At 39.9% G+C, this 14,411-nt stretch overlaps 1 protein-coding gene across 1 annotated transcript in view; it reads left to right on the top strand.

The window, feature by feature from the left end:
• The window catches only part of LOC146002337 (endoglucanase A-like), a 51,034-nt gene extending 40,140 nt beyond the window's left edge, over positions 1-10,894 (top strand). Inside the window, exons 7-9 of the mRNA XM_083140067.1 lie at positions 8,160-8,324; positions 9,877-10,016; positions 10,605-10,894. Coding sequence (XP_082996193.1) covers positions 8,160-8,324; positions 9,877-10,016; positions 10,605-10,821 — 522 coding nt within the window. The 3' untranslated portion in view covers positions 10,822-10,894. The remainder of the gene's footprint in view (positions 1-8,159; positions 8,325-9,876; positions 10,017-10,604) is intronic.
• Positions 10,895-14,411: the final 3,517 nt, after the last annotated feature.

Raw genomic sequence — 14,411 nt, 5'->3', positions numbered from 1 at the left:
AGGCATTTTTGGTTAACGGTTATTTATAATAGGATAGACGATTCGTAATTCTACGAAGAGAGGAATAAGTTTGTCGTAGTCTCCGAGGAGTTCCACGTACAGATAATCTCCTGCAGACACATCGTACGTAGTGTTAGAAAGTATCTTGTCGTGCTTCATTCGAAAAATGTTCTTGCCGGTAGAAATTTTGATTTCGCCTGTGTTCTCCGGATTTACGGTGATTTGAAGTTTCCCCTCGATCGGAATTTCATAGAAATGTAAATTGTTATTAAAAACATAAAACATCTTGCCCACATCGTTATTTATTTCCGTCCTTATACTATTAAGATGTACAATTAGTAGACCATTGAGTTTAGATAACACGGAAGGTAAGAGGTTATTAGAATTTGGTGATGGAGTCTCCATCTTGCTTTGTTTGCGAAAACCAAAGAGATTCATTGTCCCTGTTATTTAACACGCTGTGTCTTTTCCTATTCTTCAAAGCAGACGGAGGAAGAGAATGAAAGTGGGAGCCCTCGGGCGATGAAAAGTTGCAACCTGTTATTATGTTGTTAAGCCCGCTTCAAACCGAGGCTCATTAAATTCAACTTTTATTTTTCATCGCCCGAGGGCTCCCACTTTCATTCTCTTCCTCCGTCTGCTATTCTTCTTCAAAAACACAGCGGACTTCATGGCTATGGGGTTATGGTTAACACACGTCACATTTATCGCTTTTATTGTAGTACCCCCACACTCGCGTGTGGATTTTACAATCGAGAACACGTAACTTGTTGTCCGCTGCATCCAATGCTACTTTGGTTACGCGCGTCGTGTACAAATCATGCAATTTACTTGCAATGCGATGATCGGTGCTGAGTTGCCTTTTACCATGAAAAAGGCATTCCTTGTAGTCTTGCATGCTAAATTTGCTGGTACTTATTTTTCCCACCCCCTTCGCTTTCTTGATCTCTTTTTCTTCTGTAATCTTTACACAGTACATTTTGGCACGAAGCCCCGCAAATTCGCTGATGTAATTACCAGCCGCTTCATCTTTGTATTTTCCAATCGTCATTTTGTTTTCTGTCGAATGTAAGTGATGGCCTGATGGTAAGTTGCTAAAATCAAACAGATGCTTCATCTTAGTCAGATCATGTTCGAGGTTTGGTGTTTGGATTAGAAAAATGAAGCTATCCGTATCAATGTAGCATATTTGGATGTTATCTCCATAAAAGGGTTGAAACTGATCGTAGTACGATTGGTACATGTGCAATTTTGATAGTTCGAGAACGGTGGCACCTATGGCAATCGGCTTGTTGAGCATCACTTGCTTCTTGTTCCTCTCAACGAATACTAGATTCTCGCCGAAAATGGTGAAGTTTTTGAAGTAGGGTGACGCGACGATCTTCTCAAATTTCTTTTCGTCCGTGACCAATATTGCATCGATGTAATTACGCACGTTCTCCATCGTCTTGCCGTAGATGGCGTTATTGAACAGTTTGTACAGATTCTTGTCTGCAGGCGATGTCGATTGCGCTCTGCGTCGCGTGTTCTCGGTTATGTACGGTTCGAGCCACTTGCTCTGTCGGAACTTCAATCCTCTATGAATTTTCTTCAACTGCAAGCCATGACTTATGTAAAATTGGAGGAGTCGGTAGTGCAGAACGTAATTCCGCTTGTTCTCCATGCTTAGTATTAGTTTTGGCTCCGATCCTCCAGGTGGCTTCTCCCTGGTGGGGGCCAGGGCCAATCCGTGATGTTTCTCGTGAAGCGTTTCGGGATAATCGAGATCCACTTCCAAGAAACAACCCCATTCATTATCTTCGCTCCAGTTGAGAAAATCTTCGCAGGAGAGTTCCTCTTCGGTCATCCACCCATAGTCGCTGATGGGAAGACACTGGGACATGGAGTGGCCGTACAGGTTGTTGACATCCCAGTAGACGATGTAGGTGTTGGGCTTCGATGCATCGTAACCAGGCGTATGAGGATTGTTTGCCTGAGCATGGCGTCGGGGACATTGGACGATGCCACCGCGTATCGCACTCTCCATGAAAGCATACTGTTCCTTCTCTGCGATGAGGCCCAGTTCCACCTTGGTGTATTTCATCATCGATTCCCAAGTCAATCCCGGCGTGGTGAAGAAATACGCAGGATCCAACTTGTATATCGCGATGCATCTCTTACGAAACGATTCGAAAATATCCATCAGAAGTGTTACGTCCAATTTGAGATAGAGATCGTGATAATCGCGAAAAGTTTGGCAATTGAATGCCGTCCACACACTACGAGCGTGTTCGTAGTCCTCTTCGGAACAGACGTCCTCCGTGAGAGAAGAATAAAATACTTCCCGGGGTGGAAGTTCCGTCTCGTCAAATTTGTCGAAATTGTTGACGTACTCGTAGGGGTAGACACCCTTGCGACGCAACAGATTTAAATTTTCATCTCTCCCCGAAAAACATTTTTGCTTGGTGGCCACAAGATCTTCGTCGCCAAGTTGAGATGCAAGGCTTGCGAGGCTGGAGGACAGGAAATTGTAAGAGTCCAGGATTCGCACTTCCACGCTTCTTCCTTCTTGGAGGGGAATCCACACTCTCACTGTAATATACTTCTCGCTCGTTCTCGGAATGATGCTGATTCGAGAAGTTATGTTGTGGAGCTCTTTGACGAAGAGATGTGTGTCGTACTTCTCCGTGTAGTGCAGAAACACGGCAACAAAATGCGACTCCTTAATTTTAAGATTGCACGAATTACAGATGGTGCTTAGAAATAATCCATTCTGGTGGTTATGGTGGACGACCTTGTAATTTTCGGCGGTGAAAGTCTGGTTACACTCCTCGCATCTTGTCGCCGCGTCATGTCTCTGTTGTTGTTCTGTTGTGAGAGCAGGTGGAGAAACGTAAGAGCCCTTCAGGCTGGGTGCAAGTTTTCTCGCGCATTCCGCTATCTTCTCAACAAAATGTTTTGCCGCATCGGGTCCGCAATACAAGATGACATCATTCAATTTTTCTCCGTAGATGGAGAAACTGCAAGGCTCGTGGTGAAAAATTTGGGTCGTGCTTGAGGTAGAGGGATCAGGGTTGCAAGACGTCATGGGAACTTGGAAGCTTTCAAAGTCGGCATAAAGGACGACGGGATGGTGGAGAAGAGCCTGGTGTTTCTGAAATTTCATCTTGGTTCCGGGTTCCGGCATGACATCTTCGGGTTCTGCATTCACAGAGCCAAAACACTTGTGCTGTTCTTTCATCTTCTTACCCCCGCGAAAAGTTCTCAAACACCAATCACAAATTTCGATCTTATCGCGATTCTTGCTGATCTGTCTTCCTACTAATCCTGAGAAATTCCGTATCAAACTGTAACGGCCATCTACAAGCAAGAGTTGAATTACATTATTCTGGCTTCTAGCAGGTCTTAACACACGAATATTGTCGCAATCGTCAACCCCAAAAACAGAAATATTGATATCTTTTCCTTTTTCCTCTCTATAGTTTTTTTCAAATTGATTGATCTTATTCAGGGGCACAGGATAGGAAATTCCTCTCATCATATTCTCGTATATCCCCTCATATCCTCTGTAATTGGACAGGCGTTGGGGGTTATTATTATTAGACGGGTGTAATGCGGCGATGACAGACCATAAGAAACTCTTCTGATCATTACTTTGTATGTTCAACACTGCATTTTGCCTTTTTTGTTTTTTTGTTTTTTTTTGAGCGCTGCGTAACGGTTTGAAATTGCACACTCGAAGCTCTAACATGTGGTTGTGACCGCAAAGACTCCATCCACTTCCTCTACCTTCAAACTCTTCTTGTTTTTGTGTCAGGTGCTCAAATAGCCGTGTCACTATCTCGTCAAGATTCTCGTTATTGTCATCGTGTAAGGCTTCACACCCTACGTAAAAGCTAAAAGTACTTGACTCGGACGAGACAACTTTCTCATACAGCAGGGTCAAGACGAGATGAATTTTAATTGCAACATTAACGAGGCAATCACGTAATTTATCGACTACCAGAGATTTCACATTGTCGAGGAAGATGCTCGAGTCACATTTTTCGTCGCTTCCAGATTTATACGTCATGATGCGTGCATTTTTATTCAAAGCACCATCTTCATGCACATCAATGCGAGATTTTTTTGCTGGCGGGGCTACAACATCATGATCCGGTCGACGACATTTTTTCAAATGCCTAGCAATATTAGGTTTAGAAATTAATATTCCGCAGTTGCGACATGCCACTTTCCCGCAAAGACCGGAGGGACCTGGTTGCGGTTCCATTTTTTCTCTCTGTTATTTATATATATATATATATATACAGAGAAATTTTTGGGGGGGTTGTGGTGATGGTAGTGGAAAGCGCACTGAAACAGAAGGAAAAAAGTTGAAAAATGCTAGATATTTTTTCCTTCCACATATATATTAGACGCGAACAGTATGTATGTATGTATGTATGTATGTATGTATGTATGTATGTATGTGTGTGTGTGCACTGTTGTAGGAGGTTAAAAATATACGACATGTAAGTGTGTGTCAATTTTTTATGACTCCTCTAAATATGTGTGTGTCAGACGCAAAACAAAAATATTAATATATCATGAAAATAAAAACTTACCTTTCAACAGAGATGGAGAGAGACTTCAAAATAAAAACTTGTAGCTCACTAAAACTTCCACGATGATATATATGTATACTGCCAAATAAACAATTAAGAATACTGAACTGCCACGATTGACGTTCACCTTTCAAGAGAGATAGAGAAACTTCAAAATAAAACTTGTAGCTCACTAAAACTTCCACGATGATATATATGTATACTGCCAGACAAACAATTAAGAATACTAAACTGCCACGATTGACGTTCACTATGATAATGACGTACAAAACAACTGATACGTTATATAGGAACTCCTCTCCTTTTTTTTCTCCTTCTCTCCTTCCTACTCCACGCGACTCTCTTTGGTGAAAACACAATGAGCGCTATAGTCAATGTCCTAGCAAATAAAAACCCTTGTTGACTGATTTACTCATGTTATATTTTTTTCAACAAAAGATTTTGTGATGCGCACAATATCCTGTGGGGGGACAAATAACAATAAACGGGACGTTGATAGTTCCGCCCATGTATGTATTGTCGATCATTTCCCCTCGGTATCTATTCCACGCCCCGTCAGGGTGTGGTGTGTGAAACAAACGATTCCCAGTATAAAACTCAAAAGCGGGAGATGCTGCTGTGTTTGCTTCCGCCACATCCCCCTCCGATTCTATTGTTATCAGGGATGTGATGGATTCTTCATTCAGAACCGTGGGAAAGCTGAAAAAAAATAGAATCTCTTCGGGCAAAAAAGGATGCAAGGTGAATGGGTTCGGGGAGGGGTTGCTGTGGATAGTTTGGTCCGTGATGAAAATGTTACATTGGGCGACGAAACACAATTGCTCCACAGGAACAGGAAAAATTCTACCGAGCGTAGCTATCCACGCGAACATTAGAAATTGCCTGAATGCCTTGGGGGGGGCTTGGCATAGGATTATCGATTTTCGTTTTTAGAGAATAATTTATGTAAGATTCTAGCATCGAGAATAAACAATATTGATTAAATTTTTGACAACATTCACAGTACAAATCTAAACTCGTGATGACTTCGTCGCCACCATGCACCCCCCCGGCGAGGTTATATAGGGGCCAGGGATCCTAAAAAAAAAAACAATTATTATTTTGTTTGCTTGCGTCACAATACGGAAAATAATAAGAGGCATACGCACGCGCGCACGTATGTGTGTGGCGCATCGTTCCCTCCCCGAGAGAGAGAGGTTTACGTAGGTCGCAATATATATATAAACATTTGGTCCCAAACTTGGAAAATTACGATAAAATACACTCATCTTTCAAAAATAATAAGATGAGAGGAGAGGTTTACGAAGGTCACGATATATATAAACATTTGGCTCCGGACTTGGAAAATTACGATAAGGTGCACTCATTTTTCAAAAATGAGAAGATGAGAAGATGAGAGGAGAGGTTTACGTAGCTCGCAATATATAAACATTTGGTCCCGGACTTGGAACATTACGATAAAATACACTCATCTTTCAAAAATAAGAGAATAAGAGAATAAGAAAATGAGAAGATGAGAGCGCGTGCGTGTGTATATGCCACATCGTTCCCCCTTCCCCCCGAAAGAGAGGTTTACGAAGGTCACTATATATAAACATTTTGGTTCCCTTGATTCCAGCACTCCAACTTCATCTCTAATGTTGACGACAATATTCTAAAGGTAGAAAGAATGAGAGAATGAGAGGATGAGAGAATAAGAGGATAAGAAGAGAGGTTTACGAAGATCACGATATATATAAACATTTGGTCCCAAACTTGGAAAATTACGATAAAGTGCACTCATCCTTCAAAAAATAAGAGAATGAGAGAATGAGAGAATGAGAAAAGAGGTTTACGTAGGTCATGATATATAAACATTTGGTCCCAGACTTGGAAAATTACGATAAGATGCACTCATCTTTCAAAAAATAAGAAAATAAGAAAATAAAAAAATGAGAGGATAAGAGAAAAATGGGAGGATGAGAGGAGGATGAGAGGAAGATGAGAGAATAAAAAGAGAATGACAAAGATGAGAGGATGAGGAGATGAGAGCTCATCTTTCACTCATCACTGCCTTTTTGCCCCCGTGAAACGTCGTCAGCGTAATAAATGAGGCGCGGAACAGGGAGAGAAAGTGAGTTTTTCAACTTTTTGTGGTCGTTTAGTCAAGAAATCAGAGTTGGGGTGGGAGTCACAATTTTATACTACTATTATAACAAAAGTGGTACGAAAAAACAACCGTTTTCATATGTGTCTCTTATTGTACGTGTACACTGCCACTTTTAGGTAATCGCGATGATGATGATAATGAAAGATGAAAAGGGATGTGTCTAAAATTTTCAATCTGAAAGGATGTAACATTTACATATTTTATCTCTACTGCAGAAGTGTACATATTGAAGCTTAGGATGCTCTGAAGATTATTACACTAAAGAAAGAAATTGTGTTGTAATGATAATCGAAAAAAAATATTGTAATGGGTTACCCGGACAAGACAAGATCGTACAGTTATCATAACGTGTTTGCATTTTCGTCATTTTACGTCGCTTTCTTCCTCTTGACAACAATATGGATGAATAACAAAGTGATTAAATGAACGATGTGACAGACCAATACGACAATGGCTGACTAAGGTTCAAACTTCAGGCCCCTGTACTCTTAGCACGTTACCCTGATGGAGTCAATATAAGAAAAGTTTAAACCAATACGAATTCTGATTTTTTTTACGCTTTACGCTTTACAGTAATGTTAAATTACGTGAAACATATATGAATGACGCTGTGCATTGAGTGATTGTTTTTAAAATTATACAGAGTGTTACGTCCAAACTGCCCACATTTGAATTCATCATCGCTAAAGGTTATGAAACATAATGGAATACGAGTGGTACTAGACGAAAGAGAAACTCAAATAACTTTATTGCATGAAACACTAAACACTTTATACACCAATACCCCTCTTCACTGAACTCTAATGTACCTCTATGTGTGCACCGTTTTTAGCACCAATAATATCCAATCTGAGAACCTCCCAATTGTTTATTAAAACTTCCAGTCACCAAAAACTTCACACACCATGCCTTAATGGTTTTCTCAACAGGTGCTTCACCTCCATATTCTCTCCGGTAATTTCTTTGCACCGTAATGATTGATTTGGTATTTGCAAACCAGAATGCAAATTGTGCTCGCTGCTGCAGAGTCGTCATTGTGCTTTATGCGATTGTCGCGCTTCATTGTGAGAGAACGGTGAACTTCGAGGTCTTGCAATAAAATTCATTGAGTTTCTCTTTCGTCTATTACCATATGTTTGATAACCTTTTAGCAATGTTGAATTGAAATGTAGGAGGTTTGGACGGAACATTCATATGTATATATAAGTTGTAATTTACCATTCATGCTTTTCGTTTAAATTGTCGTAGTTTTTGTGTCATAAATATTAATATGTGTTTAAAAGTGTTAACAATACATTTTTCTGAAAACTTTGTTTCCTTAAAAATTAAATTTGACATAAAAATATTTCAGGTACTGTTTGAGGGTTTTAATTGAAGAGAGGAATCATTGTTTGTTATCATTGCTGAAGTTGTTTCCATTGTTGCAGGTTCTTCTTGCACAACTGACAGAGAAAGACGGTTACATTGCCAGTGTCACTGAGTTCTGTGACCACATGGTGAACGACCAGGAGAAGACACCGAAAGGACTCCTCTACGTCAGCCAGTGGGCTACCTTAAGAACAGCATCCAACATTGCTTGGATTTGCTTGGAGGTAATGTATTGAGGATAATCTATAACTATTTTATTATACTATTCGCCTAAAATAGTTTTCAAAAGTTATTTAATAGATCTCTCTCTATATATATATATATATATATATATATATATATATATACATATACATATCTATCTATATATATATATATATATATATATATTCTGATCCCATCATTCTATAGAATGATACTATCAGAACCAGTAACTTCGCAATTAATTGCTGGGTGATGTAAGCTATTCATCATTCATCCTCTGATGAGAGCACTCGTCATTGGCATGACGAGTTAACGCTTGGCAATACGAAAGGTACAAATAAGATTTAGGGACTTAACAGCTAGAAAAGGCAATGTTCACTCGTTGGGTTTTCTGAACCTTTGAACCTGAATCATGGCTGGTTTCAGGATAGTTACCTGTCTATCTGACGAATGAAGATAATTACGATGAATAAAATATACGTACTAAGTCCTCTGTTGGCTTCTCTATAGGTCGACCAGCGCGTCGTCTCACTTTAGCTCCACTGCTCTCCTAACCTCTTCTCCCTGCTCAATTCCAAACCAAAGTCAGTCACCTCTCAGCTTGTCTCACCTCTATATCCCTAGGCCATGGAGCTTTTCCTCCATGCCGAATCGTGTTTTTAATTGCCAATATGCAAACCGCTGACTCCATAGGCAGAAGAAACAACCTGTTTCCTGAATAGCTCAGGATGTTTGCATAGCACAACACTGTGCATTGTTTACATGCTTCAGAGGTTGAGGCAACTGAGGAAAACAAGTGAATGCCCTGGTCAACGTGAAGCATTCAGAGAGGCTTTTAAAATAAACATATAATCTTAGGGATTGATACGACATTATTAATTCACCTTTTAAAGCTGAGAATTATACATACGAGGGTTACAGCAAAAGTCATGGCAACCATTTTTAATGCGGAACAGACAAGAAAATTTAAACTATACAGTGGAGACCCCGTCACATGCAATTTATTGTGAAGCCACTAGATGGAAGTGGCTACCAAGACATTGAACTGAGGGAAGTGGGAAGTCAGTGCGTGTTTAACAGTCGTGCAGGATGAATGTGACCCAACGTGAATAGCGTTCTTATGTGAAAATAGTAGTTCTCCGTGGAAGGAATGCGAGAGAATGTCACACTGAGCTTGTGGAAGCTTTAGGAAATGATGCTCTACCATACCGAACTGTTGCGAGGTGGGCAGCAGCATTCGGGCGTGCAAGATAAGCAACTGCCGACATGCAACGTTCAGGACGACCTGCGACTGCGCGTATTTTGTATTTTTCTCTATCCTGATACGGATCTCTAGGTTGTTCAAAATTCATACATTAAACGCTGGCACATATCGTGACCTTCCAATTGTATATTTTACAATTTCTTGCCTGACTGCTTTATCCTGGAAAAAAAATAGTTGCCATTACTTTTGCTGTAACCCTCGTATATATTATAATGGTATTGCGTTACTGAGAAGCAAAGTAGCAGTTTAATAGAAGAGAAACTACACATTTTAGAATCTAATTTTTGGCATTGATTCTGTCCTTGCAGGCTGCTGAGCTGGGTCTGAACGTAGAGGCTTACAGAGAATTGTCCAGGTCCCAGATCGACTACGCTTTGGGATCCGCAGGAAGGAGCTTCGTCGTTGGATACGGGGAGAACCCACCTACTCATGTGCACCACAGAGGAGCGTGAGTAAAAACATTTTTCTTGTCACAGTTTACATGATCCATTTTTTTTACTGCCGATGTAGACTATCCGTGTTTCCGTGTTTATGCGTAGACTCACATCACTGAATGCCAAGATCAAGAACAAACAACAGAAATACTGAACGCTACAAAATCATGAACAACCACAACTCCAGCACGAGAATAACTACAAACATAAACACCAATAACAAAAATTGTTTGGTTTGATTTTATTTTCGTTATTTAGAATCGCTTTTCTGCCTTTTTGGGTTATCACCACGATGGGAATGAGTGAGGATATGATGCAATTGATGAAGAGACACTCAGAAAGAACACCCATGTCCATGCCCGGATTCAAACCAGGAACCTCTGGCGTCGCCATGGAGGTCCGCAGAACTAAAATAGTGATTGCAGTTTCGACAACTATTATCTTTACTGTCGAGTGCACTTTTACACATATCGGACCTTACTATGGTGAGAAGTACAGGTGATTGATGGTTTGCTCTATTTGCGATATGCTAACCACTCCGTCACGGGGGACGGCAGAAGTACAGGTGAGACTTCCAATTAATTGTATTCTATGATTTGCAGTTCCTGCCCTGATCCACCAGCATCGTGCGAAGGTGCCCTGAACAACCCAGACCCCAACCCCCACGTGTTGTACGGAGCCCTTGCAGGCGGCCCAGACGAGAACGACGAATACACTGACCTCAGGACCGACTACGTCCACAACGAGGTGGCCTGCGACTACAACGCCGCCTTCACAAGCTCTCTCGCAGCTCTCAACAGCCTGAGCCTGAGGAAGTGAGGAAGCTCATCTGGAAATTCTAGATGCCTCATCTTGTAACTGTACTCTGTACTGAAATGAAATAAACAAATCTAAATTCTAAGCTGTATTTTTATGAGCCACGAGCTTGAAAAGAATTAACAAGATCCTTTCTACTGGATGTGGTATTATGAATGACAGGAACCTTTCTGACTTCAACAGTGGCACTTGTCTTTACTTGTCTTGACCAGCATCCAAATACTATTTCAGGATAGAGTATGCAGATAACTAACTAACTAACTCTATAGCCTTCCTAGACCCGAAGGTTTATGGTTGTAGCAACACAGGCCTTCGATGTATCCCACTTTTCCATCCCTACCGATTTCCTTTAGGCCCATCTCAACGTTGTCTCTCCATCTTCGTCTTGGCCTTCTTACTGGTCTCTTACCATCAGGTTTCCCAACAAGAATCCTCTAAACGCCTATTTCTCTCCCATTCGTGCCACATGGCCTGCCCACGACCTAAGTCTTCTTGATTTAATCATTCTAATAATATCTGGACATGATTACAAATTATGTAGTTCTAAATTATGTAACCTTCTCCACTCACCTGTATCCTCATTCCTTTTTGGTCCAAATATTTTTCTAAGGATTTTATTTTAAAATAAAATAGGTATGGAGATAAGATTTATACCTTACCTTACCATATGGGGCTACAGCTACTCGTAAACTTTGGCCTTCTCAACTATCTGCCTCCATCTGTCCCTGTCCTCTGCAATCTCCCGCCATCTCTTCACCTTCAAATGACGTAGATCTTCCATGACATCATCCATCCATCTCTTCATTGGTCTTCCTTTTCTTCTTGTTGAGTAGATTTTCTCTTGCATCCCTTTCCTTTTTATTCTATCCTTTCCCATTCTCTGCACATGACCTAGCCATCGTATACTTGTAATTTATTAAATCTCACTATATTCTCTTTCTTTGTGATATTGTTCATTAGTCATTATTCTCAAGAGATTGTTTTCAATGAACGGTCCATACATTTTGCTTATCATCCTTCTCTCAAATCTGCGCAATGCTTCCTCTTCTGTTTAATTCATTATATGAACTAGGAGAGCAATATCCTTCAACAGTCGAAGGTATAATGAGGAACGGAGATATACCACCACAGAAAGAAAGCTTCCTACTTTCTTTCCCAACCATCTGCATGAACTAACAGTGATACATATACAGCCTTCTCAACAGCTTATCCATTTCTTATATTGACTTAACGTAATGAAATTGATACTCCAGAACATAAGCTGAGCTGCTTCAAAATCTTAAATTAAACACATTGGAACGACCATACCACACAAATAAATATACCATCTCTTAAGATCACAACATTACAAAAAAAAAATAAACTCCCTAGCTGGTTTATTCTATGGAGTATACTAATTATTCATATTCAAAACATTGATTGATTGATTGATTTGGTGTTTTAAGTCCACGTTATGCAGAGTAAGGCTAATTGGGACCGGACCTACAGTTTAAATTGGAATCCGAACCATTATGTGCCTCCACCAGGTGTCGAACCCAAATTCAAAACAAACAACACTACCTCATTCCTCAACCAACAAATCCAACCACTCAGAAGATCAAGGAGAATATACCAAAGAAACCTGCAGCAACCAAATCTTAATCTTAACAACTGGAAAGAGAACGAACCTCCAGAAGAATCCTCCAAGAGGAGGGACAACAGCATGTCATATGGACGATGGAAGGCAGCAAAATGAAGAACTGAACCAGAGCGTCGCCCCAAAGAGACACAACCACGAATACATCTGGAGGATTTTGCCCATTGTTTAAACAGATCCAAAATTAAAGTTACAGTACTATACTAAGTTATACACGTAACAAATTTTCAACATTGGATTGCTTATCTCATCATAAGCTTCTCAATATATCTAATTTCCTGATATTCTCTGAAGCCACACCTTCATTGACCACACATCGCCCTCAGATGGTCGGTTGTTTTTGAAGTGAATGTTTACTCTAATTTGCCTGGATTACTTCCCTATATTTGTATATGAACATGATTTGATTAGTTATAAACAATTTATTAACAATTAGATGTCAATGTTTGCTACTCAACTCCTCATGCCAGGATTACATTTTGACAATTCATTTATATCACCTATATATATTCACAGATTGTTAATTTTATATTTTACGAATGCGACGTAGCATTTTATCATGTCAGTAGCCACTTCATCATAAAATTCAAAGTACAGTTACCTTAACATCAAATGACATTTATAACTTTAATTGTTAGATTCCATATTCAGTAATTCTATCTCTCCAGAACTGACTCTATCACGAACTCTGTACTTTTTCTTTATCTGTTTGTTCCTTACCAAAATTATAACTAACACCACAACTATGATCACTAGCAGCCCTATTAGCAGTTGAGTCCATATCATTAATCCTCTTTCGTTTGAAGATGTGCCAGGTTTTTTAGTACTGGTAAGGATTTTTACTTCATCATCATCATGGCCACCATCAGGCTCAGTTTCAAAACGAGTTAAATCCGTAGGTGATTTTCTTGTTGCACCAGCTAAAGGTATATTGTTTTCTCTCTTCACTGATGCTTGAGTTGTCAGATGAGTTGTTCCTTTACTTGAGGTTGCATTTGAAGTCGAGTCACACATCAAGATATCCTGAACAGACATGAATTGCCTTCCTCTGTAAGCCAACGGTTCCTGACACACTAGACGATTTAAACACATTTTTCATTGCATTTTGATCCCAGACCAGAACCTTTTGAAACTACAATTGCACACTAATGGATTGTCAGAAAAGTTAAGATTCTCTAGTTGTTTCAGAGAACTAAATACTTCGATGTCCAATGTTTTAAGATAATTGAACGACAAGTCTATTTGATGTAGACTTTCCATGTCTTGGAAAGAGTTTTCAGGTAATTTTGATATTTTGCAACTGGCAATATTCAATATCTTTAAAGAATACACGCTTGCAAGAGAAGGTCCACTATCTGGCAAACTCTTAAGACGATTACCCCTTAGTGACAGTGAATTTAGGAAAGTATTTGAACTGAAAATGTTCTTGTTAATTGTTCCCAAATAATTATTGCTGAGATCCAATTCAAGTAAGTTAGTCAAGTGAGGTCCTCCCCTTTCTGTCCCTTGTCGGCAATTGCGGAGTCTCCCCTCCAGGGGATCCTGTTGTCTACCGGGAGCTTCCCGGATCTCTCTGCCTCGTAGAAAATGAGGGAAAGTCTCAAGACTTCGCCATAGTCGAATTGCGCAGCTGCAAAGAAAATAAAATATATTTATGTTTCTTATAAGGTGACTAATAATAATATAGACAACAATAAAACGAGGAATCGAGACCGCAGCACGGAGCTCGCATCGTTGCAGGCTTGAATACTTCACTCGTACATTCGTTGTTCATTTGTTTGAAATCACGGAAGTCGAAAGTCATCCAGATGTTGGCTGAAGTTCTTCTAACGTGTGGAAATGTATGTACAAGAACAATTTTAAAACTATGTGATTTCTATGGTGAAAAACAAGTGTCTATAAAGTCAGATAACAATGTGTTCTTAGCTTTATCTGCTTGTCGTATTTGGCGCTGCAG

This window comes from Lepisma saccharinum, chromosome 18 (genome assembly GCF_977018435.1).
Source record: "Lepisma saccharinum chromosome 18, izLepSacc3.1, whole genome shotgun sequence".
NCBI lineage: Eukaryota > Metazoa > Arthropoda > Insecta > Zygentoma > Lepismatidae > Lepisma > Lepisma saccharinum.
The sequence above is the reverse complement of the archived record's forward strand: the minus strand, read 5'-3'. Positions and strand labels throughout refer to the sequence as shown.